This window comes from Lonchura striata, chromosome 31 (genome assembly GCF_046129695.1).
Source record: "Lonchura striata isolate bLonStr1 chromosome 31, bLonStr1.mat, whole genome shotgun sequence".
NCBI lineage: Eukaryota > Metazoa > Chordata > Aves > Passeriformes > Estrildidae > Lonchura > Lonchura striata.
In genome coordinates, this window is record NC_134633.1 from 5,810,010 (window position 1) to 5,824,886 (window position 14,877).

General features: G+C 57.8%; 1 protein-coding gene across 4 annotated transcripts in view; it reads left to right on the forward strand.

Moving 5' to 3' along the window:
• The window catches only part of ACTN4 (actinin alpha 4), a 54,391-nt gene that overhangs the window by 34,627 nt on the left and 4,887 nt on the right, over positions 1–14,877 (forward strand). For 2 of the 4 annotated variants that reach the window (XM_077789191.1, XM_077789190.1), the window contains exons 13-20: positions 1,554–1,662; positions 3,720–3,860; positions 6,281–6,463; positions 9,034–9,168; positions 10,464–10,643; positions 13,041–13,187; positions 13,316–13,396; positions 14,236–14,298. In XM_077789191.1, coding sequence (XP_077645317.1) covers positions 1,554–1,662; positions 3,720–3,860; positions 6,281–6,463; positions 9,034–9,168; positions 10,464–10,643; positions 13,041–13,187; positions 13,316–13,396; positions 14,236–14,298 — 1,039 coding nt within the window. The remainder of the gene's footprint in view (positions 1–1,553; positions 1,663–3,719; positions 3,861–6,280; positions 6,464–9,033; positions 9,169–10,463; positions 10,644–13,040; positions 13,188–13,315; positions 13,397–14,235; positions 14,299–14,877) is intronic. The other 2 variants (XM_077789192.1, XM_077789193.1) reach the window with 1 other exon arrangement.

A 14,877-nucleotide genomic window follows, 5' to 3' on the forward strand; every position in this document is an offset into this window, starting at 1 on the left:
CTATTTTCCCCCATTTTCCCCCTTTTGCCCCATTTTTCTGGTTTTTTTTCCCATTTTTCCCCTTTTCCCCCATTTTTTCCCCATTTCCCCCGTTTTTCTGTGTTTTTTTCCCCATTTCACCCCACCTTTCCCCGTTTCTCTCTGTTTTCCCCCCTTTTTTCCCCATTTTTTCCCCGTTTCCCCCCATTTTCTCCCCGTTTCTCTCCTTTCTTTCCCTGTTTTTCCCTGTTTCCCCCCGTTTTTCCCCGTTTTTCCCCATTTCCCCCCATTTTCTCCCCGTTTTTCCCCGTTTTTCCCCGTTTCCCCCCATTTTCTCCCCGTTTCTCTCTGTTCTTTCCCCGTTTCCCCCTGTTTTTCCCCCATTTTGCCCCGTTTCCCCCCGTTTTCCCCCGTTTCCCCCCATTTTCTCCCCTTTTTTCCCCGTTTCTCTCCGTTTTTCCCCGTTTTCTCCCCATTTTTCCCCGTTTCCCCCCTGTTTCATCCTGTTTCCCCCCATTTTCTCCCCTTTTTTCCCCGTTTCCCCCCATTTTCTCCCCGTTTCCCCCCATTTTCTCCCCATTTTTCCCCCGGTTTTCCCTGTTTCTCCCCTTTTTTCCCTGTTTTTCCCTGTTTCCCCCCGTTTTCCCCCCGTTTTTCCCCCATTTCCCCCCGTTTCCCCCCTGTTTCTCCCTGTTTCCCCCCATTTTCTCCCCTTTTTTCCCCGTTTCCCCCCATTTTCTCCCCTTTTTTCCCCCGGTTTTCCCTGTTTCTCCCCTTTTTTCCCTGTTTTTCCCCGTTTCCCCCCATTTTTCCCCCCGTTTTTCCCCGTTTCCCCCCATTTTCTCCCCGTTTCCCCCCGTTTTTCCCCCATTTCCCCCCGTTTCCCCCCGTTTTCCCCGTTTTTCCCCCATTTCCACCCGTTTCCCCCCGTTTTCCCCCATTTCCCCCCATTTTCTCCCCGTTTCTCCCCGTTTTTCCCCCTGTTTTTCCCCATTTCTCCCTGTTTCCCCCCATTTTCTCCCCGTTTCTCCCCGTTTTTCCCCCTGTTTTTCCCCATTTCTCCCTGTTTCCCCCCATTTTCTCCCCGTTTCTCCCCGTTTTCCCCGTTTTTCCCCCCGTTTTTCCCCGTTTCCCCCCGTTTCCCCCCATTTTCTCCCCGTTTCCCCCCGTTTTTCCCCGTTTCCCCCCGTTTTCCCCGTTTTTCCCCCATTTCCCCCCGTTTCCCCCCGTTTTCCCCGTTTTTCCCCCATTTCCCCCCGTTTCCCCCCGTTTTCCCCCATTTCCCCCCATTTTCTCCCCGTTTCTCCCCGTTTTCTCCGTTTTTCCCCCCATTTTCTCCCCGTTTCCCCCCGTTTTCCCCCATTTCCCCCCGTTTTTCCCCCCGTTTTTCCCCATTTCTCCCCGTTTCCCCCCATTTTCCCCCCGTTTTTCCCCATTTCCCCCCTTTTTCTCCCCGTTTCTCCCCGTTTCCCCCCGTTTTTCCCCCATTTCCCCCCGTTTCCCCCCGTTTTCCCCGTTTTTCCCCATTTTTCCCCCCGTTTCCCCGTTTTCCCCGTTTTCTCCCCGTTTCCCAGCGAGCTGGATTACTACGACGCGCCGAGCGTCAACGCGCGGTGCCAGAAGATCTGTGACCAGTGGGACCTGCTGGGCTCCCTGACCCACAGCCGCCGCCAGGCGCTCGAGGTCCGCGGGGGCCGGGGCGGGGGGCCGGGACCCGGATCCCAAAACTGGATCCCAAAACTGGATCCCAAAACTGGATCCCAATCCTGGATCCCAAAACTGGATCCCAATCCTGGATCCCAATACTGGATCCCAATCCTGGATCCCAAAACTGGATCCCGGCCCTGGATCCCAATCCTGGATCCCAAAACTGGATCCCAATCCTGGATCCCAAAACTGGATCACAATCCTGGATCCCAACCCCGGATCCCAACCCGGATCCCAACCCGGATCCCAAAACTGGATCCCAAAACTGGATCCCAAACCAGGATCCCAACCCGGATCCCAAAACTGGATCCCAAAACTGGATCCCAAACACGGATCCCAAACACGGATCCCAAAACTGGATCCCAAAACTGGATCCCAATACTGGATCCCAATACTGGATCCTGGCCCTGGATCCCAAACCAGGATCCCAAACACGGATCCCAAAACTGGATCCCAAAACTGGATCCTGGCCCTGGATCCCAACCCGGATCCCAAAACTGGATCCCACAACTGGATCCCAAACACGGATCCCAAACACGGATCCCAATCCTGGATCCCAAAACTGGATCCTGGCCCTGGATCCCAAACCAGGATCCCAAACACGGATCCCAAACACAGATCCTAAACACGGATCCCAAAACTGGATCCCAATCCCGGATCCCAAACCCGGATCCCAAACCCGGATCCCAAAACTGGATCCAAAAACTGGATCCAAAAACTGGATCACAACCCAGATCCCAACCCGGATCCCAACCTGGATCCCAAACCAGGATCCCAACCCGGATCCCAACCCGGATCCCAACCTGGATCCCAACCCAGATCCCAAAACTGGATCCCAATCCTGGATCCTGGCCCTGGATCCCAATCCTGGATCCCAATCCTGGATCTCAACTCCAGATCCCAACCCTGGATCCCACCCCCCAGATCCCAGTCCCAGATCCCAACCCCAGGATCCCAGCCTCCAATCCCAACCCTGGATCGCACCCCCCGGATCCCAACCCCAAGATCCCAACCCCGGGATCCCAACCCCAAGATCCCAACCCTGGATCCCAACCTCCAATCCCAACCCCGGGATCCCAACCCTGGATCCCAACCCTGGATCCCAACCCCGGGATCCCAACCCTGGATCCCAACCCCGGGATCCCAACCCCAAGATCCCAACCCTGGATCCCAACCTCGGGATCCCAACCCCGGGATCCCAACCCTGGATCCCAACCCCGGGATCCCAACCCCAAGATCCCAACCTCCAATCCCAACCCTGGATCCCAACCCCAGGATCCCAATCCTGGATCGCACCCCCCGGATCCCAGTCCCAGATCCCAACCCCGGGATCCCAACCCCAAGATCCCAACCCCGGGATCCCAACCTCCAATCCCAACCCCAAGATCCCAACCCTGGATCCCAACCCCAAGATCCCAACCCCGGGATCCCAGCCTCCAATCCCAACCCTGGATCCCAACCCCAGGATCCCAATCCTGGATCGCACCCCCCGGATCCCAGTCCCAGATCCCAACCCCGGGATCCCAACCCTGGATCCCAACCCCGGGATCCCAGCCTCCAATCCCAACCCTGGATCCCAACCCTGGATCCCAATCCCGGGATCCCAACCCCGGGATCCCAACCCTGGATCCCAACCCCGGGATCCCAGCCTCCAATCCCAACCCTGGATCCCAACCCCAGGATCCCAACCCTGGATCGCACCCCCCGGATCCCAGTCCCAGATCCCAACCCCGGGATCCCAACCTTTAATCCCAACCTCCAATCCCAACCTCCAATCCCAACCCTGGATCCCAACCCTGGATCCCAATCCCGGGATCCCAACCTCCAATCCCCCCCGGATCCCAACCTGGGATCCCAACCCCGGGATCCCAACCTCCAATCCCCCCCGGATCCCAACCCGGGATCCCAACCCCGGGATCCCAACCTCCAATCCCAACCCTGGATCCCAACCCTGGATCCCAATCCCGGGATCCCAACCTCCAATCCCCCCCGGATCCCGCCGCGGGATCCGACGCCGGCGTTTGTGGCGGCAGAAAACGGAGAAGCAGCTGGAGACCATCGACGAGCTGCACCTGGAGTATGCCAAGCGCGCGGCGCCCTTCAACAACTGGATGGAGAGCGCCATGGAGGACCTGCAGGACATGTTCATCGTGCACACCATCGAGGAGATCCAGGTGGGCGCCAGTCCCGCCCCAAAATCCCCAAAATCCCCCAAAATCCCCCAAAATCCCCCAAAATCCCCATTTCCGGGGCGTCCTCCTCGCCGGTTGTGCGGCAGAGGCGCGGGAGCTTTGGGGATCGAGCAGCTCCCAGCTGCAGTCCCTGGAGTTCTGAGGAGTTCTGAGGAATTCTGTGGAATTCTGAGGAGTTCTGAGGTGTTCGGGGGAATTCTGAGGGGTTCTCTGGAATTCTGAGAAATTATGTTGAATTCCATGGAGTTCTGAGGAATTCTGAGGAGTTCTGAGGAATTCTGAGGAATTCTCTGGAATTCTGAGGAGTTCTGAGGAATTCTGTGGAATTCTGAGGAGTTCTGAGGTGTTCGGGGGAATTCTGAGGGGTTCTCTGGAATTCTGAGAAATTATGTTGAATTCCGTGGAGTTCTGAGGAATTCTGAGGAATTCTCTGGAATTCTGAGAAATTATGTTGAATTCCATGGAGTTCTGAGGAGTTCTGAGGAATTCTCTGGAATTCTGAGGAGTTCTGAGGAATTCTGAGGAATTCTCTGGAATTCTGAGAAATTACGTTGAATTCCATGGAGTTCTGAGGAGTTCTGAGGAATTCTCTGGAATTCTGAGGAGTTCTGAGGTGTTCGGGAGAATTCTGAGGAGTTCTCTGGAATTCTGAGAAATTATGTTGAATTCCATGGAGTTCTGAGGAATTCTGAGGAATTCTCTGGAATTCTGAGGAGTTCTGAGGAATTCTGAGGAATTCTCTGGAATTCTGAGAAATTATGTTGAATTCCATGGAGTTCTGAGGAGTTCTGTGGAATTCTGAGGAGTTCTGAGGAGTTCCATGGAATTCTGAGGAGTTCTCTGGAATTCTGAGGAGTTCTGAGGAATTCTGTGGAATTCTGAGGAGTTCTGACGAGTTCTGAGGTGTCCTGAGGAATTCTGAGGAGTTCTGAGGAATTCTGAGGAATTCTCTGGAATTCTGAGGAGTTCTGAGGAATTCTGTGGAATTCTGAGGAGTTCTGAGGTGTTCGGGGGAATTCTGACGAGTTCTCTGGAATTCTGAGAAATTATGTTGAATTCCATGGAGTTCTGAGGAATTCTGAGGGGTTCTGAGGAATTATCTGGAATTCTGGGGAGTTCTGAGGAATTCTGTGGAATTCTGAGGAGTTCTGAGGTGTTCGGGGGAATTCTGAGGAGTTCTCTGGAATTCTGAGAAATTATGTTGAATTCCGTGGAGTTCTGAGGAGTTCTGAGGAATTCTCTGGAATTCTGAGGAGTTCTGAGGAATTCTGAGGAATTCTCTGGAATTCTGAGAAATTATGTTGAATTCCATGGAGTTCTGAGGAATTCTGAGGAGTTCTGAGGAATTCTGAGGAATTCTCTGGAATTCTGAGGAGTTCTGAGGAATTCTGTGGAATTCTGAGGAGTTCTGAGGTGTTCGGGGGAATTCTGAGGAGTTCTCTGGAATTCTGAGAAATTATGTTGAATTCCATGGAGTTCTGAGGAATTCTCTGGAATTCTGAGGAGTTCTGAGGTGTCCTGAGGAATTCTGTGGAGTTCTGAGGAATTCTCTGGAATTCTGAGGAGTTCTGAGGAATTCTGTGGAATTCCGAGGAATTCTCTGGAAATTTGAGGAATTCGTTCTGAGGAATTCTGAGGAAATCTCTGGAATTCTGTGGAACTCTGAGGAATTAGTTCTGAGGAATTCAGTGGAATTTTGAGGAGTTCCGTGGAATTCTGAGGAATTAATTCTGAGGAGTTCCGCGGAATTCCACGAGATTCCTGGGAGCTCCGAGGGGTTCTGCGGAATGAATTCTGCAGAGTTCCGTGGAATTCCTGGGAGCTCCGAGGGGTTCTGCAGAATTCCACGAGATTCCTCAGAACTCTGAGGAGTCCTGCGGAATTCCACGAGATTCCCGGGAGCTCCGAGGGGTTCCGCGGAATGAATTCTGCGGAGTTCCGTGGAATTCCCGGGAGCTCTGAGGGGTTCTGCGGAATTAATTCTGCGGGATTCCGTGGAATTCCCGGGAGCTCTGAGGGGTTCCGCGGAATGAATTCTGCGGAGTTCCGTGGAATTCCCGGGAGCTCTGAGGGGTTCTGCAGAATTCCACGAGATTCCCGGGAGCTCCGAGGGGTTCTGCGGAATGAATTCTGCGGGATTCCGTGGAATTCCCGGGAGTTCCGAGGGGTTCCGCGGAATGAATTCTGCGGAGTTCCGTGGAATTCCCGGGAGCTCCGAGGGGTTCCGCGGAATGAATTCTGCGGGATTCCATGGAATTCCCGGGAGCTCCGAGGGGTTCCGCGGAATGAATTCTGCAGAATTCCGTGGAATTCCCGGGAGCTCCGAGGGGTTCCGCGGAATGAATTCTGCGGAGTTCCGTGGAATTCCCGGGAGCTCTGAGGGGTTCCGTCCGCGCCGCCAGGGCCTGATGGCGGCCCACGAGCAGTTCAAGTCGACGCTGCCGGACGCGGACAAGGAGCGGGAGGCGATCCTGGGGATCCAGCGGGAGGCGCAGCGCCTGGCGGAGCTGCACGGGATCCAGCTGCCCGCCAGCAACCCCTACACCTCGGTCACGGCCCAGGTCATCAACTCCAAGTGGGAGCGGGTACGGAGCCCGCCCCTCTGCGCGCACTTCCCCTTGTCCCGCCCTTTTCCCCCTTTTCCCGCCATTTTCCCCCTTTTACTGCTCTTTTCCCAACCTTTTCCCCCTTTTCCCGCCCTTTTTCCCCTTTTCCCACCATTTTTCCCCTTTTCCCGCCCTTTTCCCCCTTTTCCCGCCATTTTCCCCCTTTTACCACTCTTTTCCAGCCCTTTTCCCCCTTTTCCCGCCATTTTCCCCCTTTTACCGCTCTTTTCCAGCCCTTTTCCCCCTTTTCCCGCCCTTTTCCCCCTTTTCCCGCCCTTTTCCCCCTTTTCCCACCATTTTCCCCCTTTTCCTGCCCTTTTCCCCCTTTTCCCACCCTTTTCCCCCTTTTCCCGCCCTTTTCCCCCTTTTCCCGCCATTTTTCCCCTTTTCCCGCCATTTTTCCCTTTTCCCGCCCTTTTCCCCCTTTTCCCGCCCTTTTCCCCCTTTTCCCGCCCTTTTCCCCCTTTTCCCGCCATTTTCCACCTTTTCCCACCATTTTCCCCCTTTTCCAGCCCTTTTCCCCCTTTTCCCACCATTTTCCCCCTTTTCCCACCATTTTCCCCCTTTTCCCACCATTTTCCCCCTTTTCCCACCATTTTCCCCCTTTTCCCACCATTTTCCCCCTTTTCCCACCATTTTTCCCCTTTTCCCGCCATTTTCTCCTTTTCCCACCATTTTTTCCCCTTTTCCTGTGCTTTTTCTCCCCTTTTCCCACTGTTTTCCCATCTTCCTGGAGTTTTTCCCCTTTTCCTCCTCTTTTTCTCCCCTTTTCCCACCGTTTTCCCCTTTTCCTGCACTTTTTCCCCTCTTCCTGCCATTTTTCCCTTCCCTGTTTCCACTCCTTTCCCGTTTTTTGTGGTTTCCCCTCCGTGTTTCCCAGTTTCCCGTCCATGTTTCCCACTCCTTTCCTGTGTTTCCCGGTTTCCCCTCCGTTTTCCTCGGTTCCCCTCCGTGTTTCCCAGCCTTTCCCATTTTTCCCTGTTGCCCTCCATGTTTCCCACCTCTTTCCTATTTTAACCCTTTTCCATGTTTCCCAGTTCCCTTTCCCACGTTCTCTACCCCATTCCCAGTTTCCCACCCCATTCCTGGTTTCCCAGCGCATTCCCGGCCCCATTCCTGGTTTCCCGGTGCATTCCCAACCCTGTTCCCAGTTCCCTGGTTCCCCATTCCCGGTTCCCCATCCCCATTCCCGTTCCCCATTCCCATTCCCCATTCCCATTCCCCATTCCCGTTCCCATTCCCGGTTTCCCGTTCCCGGTTTCCCATTCCCGTTCCCGTTCCGACGGCTGCCGCTGCGCCGGCAGGTGCAGCAGCTGGTGCTGCAGCGGGACCAGGCGCTGCAGGAGGAGCAGGTCCCCATTCCCGTTCCCATTCCCGTTCCCCATTCCCATTCCCGTTCCCGGTTCCCATTCCCGTTCCCATTCCCGTTCCCCATTCCCATTCCCGTTCCCGGTTCCCATTCCCGTTCCCCATTCCCATTACCCATTCCCATTCCCGGTTTCCCGTTCCCGTTCCCGTTCCGACGGCTGCCGCTGTGCCGGCAGGTGCAGCAGCTGGTGCCGCAGCGGGACCAGGCGCTGCAGGAGGAGCAGGTCCCCGTTCCTGTTCCCCATTCCCATTCCCGGTTCCCCATTCCCGTTCCCGTTCCCCATTCCCGGTTCCCCATTCCCGGTTCCCCATTCCCGGTTTCCCGTTCCCGTTCCGACGGCTGCCGCTGCGCCGGCAGGTGCAGCAGCTGGTGCCGCAGCGGGACCAGGCGCTGCAGGAGGAGCAGGTCCCCGTTCCCGTTCCCCATTCCCGGTTCCCCATTCCCATTCCCATTCCCATTCCCATTCCTGGTTTCCCGTTCCCGTTCCGACGGCTGCCGCTGCGCCGGCAGGTGCAGCAGCTGGTGCCGCAGCGGGACCAGGCGCTGCAGGAGGAGCAGGTCCCCGTTCCTGTTCCCCATTCCCATTCCCGGTTCCCCATTCCCGTTCCCGTTCCCCATTCCCGGTTCCCCATTCCCGGTTCCCCATTCCCGGTTTCCCGTTCCCGTTGCCGTTCCGACGGCTGCCGCTGCGCCGGCAGGTGCAGCAGCTGGTGCCGCAGCGGGACCAGGCGCTGCAGGAGGAGCAGGTCCCCGTTCCTGTTCCCATTCCCGTTCCCATTCCCATTCCCGGTTTCCCATTCCCGGTTTCCCGTTGCCGTTCCGACGGCTGCCGCTGTGCCGGCAGGTGCAGCAGCTGGTGCCGCAGCGGGACCAGGCGCTGCAGGAGGAGCAGGTCCCCTGTTCCCATTCCCGGTTCCCATTCCCATTCCCGGTTTCCCATTCCCGGTTTCCCGTTCCCGTTCCGATGGCTGCCGCTGTGCCGGCAGGTGCAGCAGCTGGTGCCGCAGCGGGACCAGGCGCTGCAGGAGGAGCAGGTCCCCGTTCCCGTTCCCATTCCCGGTTTCCCATTCCCGTTCCCGGTTCCCCATTCCCATTCCCGGTTCCCCATTCCCCATTCCCCATTCCCATTCCCGGTTTCCCGTTCCCGTTCCCGTTCCGACGGCTGCCGCTGTGCCGGCAGGTGCAGCAGCTGGTGCCGCAGCGGGACCAGGCGCTGCAGGAGGAGCAGGCGCGGCAGGACTGCAACGAGCGGCTGCGGCGGCAGTTCGGCAGCCAGGCCAACCGCGTCGGGCCCTGGATCCAGACCAAGATGGAGGTCGGCGGCGCCGGGGGGTGGACATGGGGATGGGGATGGTGGGATGGGGATGGTGATGGTGGAGATGGGGATGGAGATGGTGGGATGGTGGAGATGGTGATGGGGATGGTGGGATGGTCATGGTGGGATGGTGGAGATGGGGATGGAGATGGTGGGATGGTCATGGTGGGATGGTGGAGATGGGGATAGTGGGATGGTGGAGATGGTGATGGTAGGATGGGGATGGTGATGGTGATGGTGATGGTGGAGATGGTGGGATGGTGATGGGGATGGTGGGATGGTCATGGTGGGATGGTGAAGATGGGGATGGTGAGATGGTGGGATGGGGATGGTGGGATGGGGATGGTGGGATGGTGGAGATGGGGATGGTGGGATGGTGGAGATGGTGATGGTGGGATGGCGATGGGGATGGTGGAGATGGTGGAGATGAGGATGGTCGGATGGTGGAGATGGGGATGGTGAGAATGTGGAGATGGGGATGGTGGGATGGTGGAGATGATGGAATGGTGGACATGCTGAGATGGAGTTGGTGGAGATGATGGAATGGTGGACATGCTGAGATGGTGGAGTTGGTGAAGATGGTGGAACGGTGGGATGGTGGAGATGGTGATGGAGATGGTGGAGATGGGGATGGTGGGATGGTGATGGTGATGGTGGGATGGTGGAGATAGTGATGGTGGGATGGTGATGGTGGAGATGGTGATGGGGATGGTGGGATTGGGATGGTGGAGATGGTGATGGTGATGGAGATGGTGGAGATGGGGATGCTGGGATGGTGATGGTAGGATGGGGATGGTGATGGTGATGGTGATGGTGGAGATGGTGGAATGGTGACATGCTGAGATGGTGGAGTTGGTGGAGATGATGGAACGGTGGGATGGTGGAGATGGTGGAACGGTGGACATGCTGAAATGGTGGAGTTGGAGATGATGGAATGGTGGGATGATGGACATGGTGGAACGGTGGGATGGTGGAGATGATGGAATGGTGGGATGGTGGAGATGGTGGAATGGTGGGATTGTGGGGATGGTGGAATGGTGGGATTGTGGAGATGGTGGAACGGTGGGATGGTGGAGATGATGGAATGGTGGAGATGGTGGAATGGTGGACATGCTGAGATGGTGGAACGGTGGAGATGATGCAGTCAGCTCTGGGGCTGCTCCATGCCCGCGTCGTCCCAGCTCTGGGAGCCGTGGGAAGGGCTGGGCCGGTGCCGTCCTGGACAAGGGTTGGAATTCGGGGATCGGGGATCGCGGGGGGACCCGGCGGGCTCTGGAAGGAATCCCCGATCCCAGGAGATCGGCCGGATCTCCATCGAGATGAACGGCACGCTGGAGGACCAGCTGAACCACCTGAAGGAGTACGAGGAGAACATCGTGGAGTACAAGCCCAACCTGGAGCTGCTGGAGCAGCAGCACCAGCTGGTGCAGGAGGCGCTGATCTTCGACAACCAGCACTCCAACTACACCATGGAGGTGGGACCGCGGGGCTGGGGTCACCCGGGGGGCTGGGGGTCACCCTGAGGGGGTTTGGGGTCACCCTGAGGGGGTTTGGGGTCACCCTGAGGGGTCTGGGGTCACCCTGAGGGGTTTGGGGTCACCCTGAGGGGGTTTGGGGTCACCCTGAGGGGTTTGGGGTCACCCTGAGGGGTCTGGGGTCACTCTGAGGGGTTTGGGGTCACCCTGAGGGGGTTTGGGGTCACCCTGAGGGGTTTGGGGTTGTCCTGAGGGGTTTGGGGTCACCTGAGGGGTCTGGGGTCACCCTGAGGGGTTTGGGGTCACCATGAGTGGATTTGGGGTCACCCTGAGGGGTCTGGGGTCACTCTGAGGGGTTTGGGGTCACCCTGAGGGGTCTGGGGTCACTCTGAGGGGTTTGGGGTCACCCTGAGGGGTTTGGGGTCACCCTGAGGGGTCTGGGGTCACTCTGAGGGGTTTGGGGTCACCCTGAGGGGTTTGGGGACATCTTGAGGGGTCTGGGGTCACCCTGAGGGGTTTGGGGTCACCCTGAGGGGTCTGGGGTCACTCTGAGTGGATTTGGGGTCACCCTGAGGGTTTGGGGTCACCCTGAGGGGTTTGGGGTCGTCCTGAGTGGATTTGGGGTCATCCTGAGGGGTTTGGGGTCACCCTGAGGGGTCTGGGGTCACCCTGAGGGGTCTGGGGTCACCCTGAGGGATTTGGGGTCACCCTGAGGGGTCTGGGGTCACTCTGAGGGGTTTGGGGTCATCCTGAGGGGTTTGGGGTTGTCCTGAGAGGTTTGGGGACATCTTGAGGGGTTTGGGGTCACCCTGAGGGGTCTGGGGACATCTTGACGGGTCTGGGGTCACCCTGAGGGGTTTGGGGTCACCCTAAGGGGGTTTGGGGTCACCTGAGGGGTTTGGGTCATCCTGAGTGGATTTGGGGTTGTCCTGAGGGGTTTGGGGTCATCCTGAGGGGTTTGGGGTCACTCTGAGGGGTTTGGGGTCACCCTGAGGGGGTTTGGGGTCATCCTGAGTGGATTTGGGGTCACCCTGAGGGGTTTGGGGTCACCCTGAGGTGTTTGGGGTCACCCTGAGGGGGTTCAGGGTCACCCTGAGGGGGTTTGGGGTCACCCTGAGTGGATTTGGGGTCATCCCGGGGGATCAGGGTGATCTCGTGAGGATCAGGGTGATCCCTTGGGTGCTGCATCCATCCCATGGGGATCAGGGTGATCCCTTAGGTGCTGGATCCATCCCATGAGGATCAGGATGATCCCGTGAGGATCAGGATGATCCCATGAGGATCAGGGTGATCCCTTGGGTGCTGGATCCATCCCATGGGGATCAGGGTGATCCTGTGGGGATCGGGGCAATCCCATGAGGATCAGGGTGATCCCATTACGATCAGGATGATCCCGTGAGGATCAGGGCGATCCCATGAGGATCAGGGTGATCCCGCAGGGATCAGGGTGATCCCATGGGTCTCTGGATGATCCCACGGGGATTGGGGCGATCCCATCAGTCTCAGGGTGATCCCGCGGGGATCGGGGCGATCCCGTGGGCCTCAGGATGATCCCGCGGGTCTCAGGATGATCCCGCGGGGATCGGGGCGATCCCGTGGGTCTCTGGATGATCCCGCGGGGATTGGGGCGATCCCATTAGTCTCAGGGTGATCCCACGGGGATCAGGGTGATCCCGCGGGGATCGGGGCGTTCCCGTGGGTCTCTGGATGATCCCGCGGGGATCGGGGCAATCCCATCAGTCTCAGGATGATCCCACGGGGATCGGGGCGATCCCATCAGTCTCAGGATGATCCCACGGGGATCGGGGCGATCCCGCGGGGATCGGGGCAATCCCATCAGTCTCAGGGCGATCCCACGGGGATCGGGGCGATCCCGTGGGTCTCTGGATGATCCCGTGGGGATCGGGGTGATCCCATCAGTCTCAGGGCGATCCCGCGGGGATCGGGGCGATCCCATCAGTCTCAGGGCGATCCCGCGGGGATCGGGGTGATCCCATCAGTCTCAGGGCGATCCCGCGGGGATCGGGGTGATCCCATCAGTCTCAGGGCGATCCCGCGGGGATCGGGGTGATCCCATCAGTCTCAGGGCGATCCCGTGAGGATCGGGGCAATCCCATCAGTCTCAGGATGATCCCACGGGGATCGGGGCGATCCCGCGGGGATCGGGGCGATCCCATGGGTCTCTGGATGATCCCGCGGGGATCGGGACGATCCCATCAGTCTCAGGGCGATCCCGCGGGGATCAGGGCGATCCCGTGGGTCTCGGGGCGATCCCGCGGGGATCGGGGCGATCCCGTGGGTCTCTGGATGATCCCGCGGGGATCGGGGCGATCCCGTGGGTGCCGGCTCCCTGCCGGGGCTCGGCCGCCCCTCAGTGCCCCGGTGCCGTGGCCGCAGCACCTGCGCGTGGGCTGGGAGCAGCTGCTGACCACCATCGCCCGCACCATCAACGAGGTGGAGAACCAGATCCTCACCCGCGACGCCAAGGGCATCAGCCAGGAGCAGATGCAGGAGTTCCGCGCCTCCTTCAACCACTTCGACAAGGTCGGGGATCCGGGGGGATCCGGGGGATCCGGGGGATCCGGGGGGATCCGGGATCCGCCCGCAGCCGCCCCCGGGGTTGTTCCCCGCCCGTTTTCCCCCATTTCGCCCATTTTTGCCCCGTTTCTCAGGACCACGGCGGCGCCCTGGGCCCGGAGGAGTTCAAGGCCTGTTTGATCAGCCTGGGCTACGACGTCGAGAACGACCGGCAGGTACTGCCTGCTTCCTCCTCCTCCTCCTCCTCCTCCTTCCTTCCTTCCTTCCCCTTTTTCCTTTCCCTTTCCTTTCCTTTCCTTTCCTTCCTTTCCTTTCCTTCCTTTCCTTTCCTTTCCTTTCCTTTCCTTTCCTTTCCTTTCCTTCCCTTTCCTTCCCTTTCCTTCCCTTTCCTTCCCTTCCTTCCCTTTCCTTCCCTTTCCTTCCCTTTCCTTCCCTTTCCTTCCCTTTCCTTCCCTTTCCTTCCCTTTTCCCTTTTCCCTTTTCCCTTTTCCCTTCCCGTTTTCCTTTCCCGTTTTCCCTTCCCTTTTTCCTTCCCCTTACCCTTTTCCTTTCCCATTTTCCTTTCCCTTTTTCCTTTCCCTTTTCCTTTCCCTTCCCCTTTCCCTTTCCTTTCCCTTTCCCTTTCCCTTTCCCTTTTCCCTTTCCCCTTTCCCTTTTCCTTTCCCTTTCCCTTTCCCTTTTCCCTTCCCCTTCCCCTTTCCCTTTTCCTTTCCCTTTCCCTTTTCCTTTCCCTTTCCCTTTCCCTTTCCCTTTTCCCTTTCCCTTTTCCTTTCCCTTTTTGCTTCCTTTCCCTTTCCTTTCCTTTCCCTTTTCCTTTCCCCTTTCCCTTTTTCCCTTTCCCTTTTCCATTTCCCTTTCCCTTTCCCTTTCCCTTTCCTTTTTCCCTTCCCTTCTTTCCTTTCCCTTTCCCTTTCCCTTCCCTTTCCTTCCTTCTCCTCCTCCTTCTTCGGCTGTTTCCTTAACAGATTCTCTGCTTTTCTCTTCCTCCTCCCTCTTCCTCTTCCTCTTCCTCTTCCTCTTCCTCTTCCTCTTCCTCTGCCCTTCCTGGCGGCAGCCGAAGCGCCGCACGGACTCCAGCGACTTCCGCGCGCTGCTGGGCACCGCGGGATCCGGCCTGGTAACCTTCCTCGCCTTCCTCATCTTCCTCATCTTCCTTATCCCTCCTCGCCTTCCTCATCTTCCTCACCTTCCTCACCTTCCTCACCTTCCTCGCCTTCCTCATCTTCCTTATCCCTCCTCGCCTTCCTCACCTTCCTCATCTTCCTCTCCTTCCTCATCTTCCTCTCCTTCCTCGCCTTCCTCATCTTCCTCACCTTCCTCATCTTCCTCATCTTCCTCACCTTCCTGAGCTTCCTCTCCTTCCTCACCTTCCTCATCTTCCTCACCTTCCCTCACCTTCCTCATCTTCCTCATCTTCCTCGCCTTCCTCACCTTCCTCACCTTCCTCACCTTCCTCATCTTCCTCATCTTCCTCACCTTCCTCACCTTCCTCACCTTCCTCACCTTCCTCATCTTCCTCATCTTCCTCATCTTCCTCACCTTCCTCACCTTCCTCTCCTTCCTCACCTTCCTCACCTTCCTCTCCTCCCTCACCTTCCTCCTCCTCTCCTGCTTCCTCTGCCCTTTCCTCCCACTTTTATCCCCCCGGGGGGAGGGAGGGCCGGGCAATCCCGGGGGGAAAACGCCGGAACCCTGG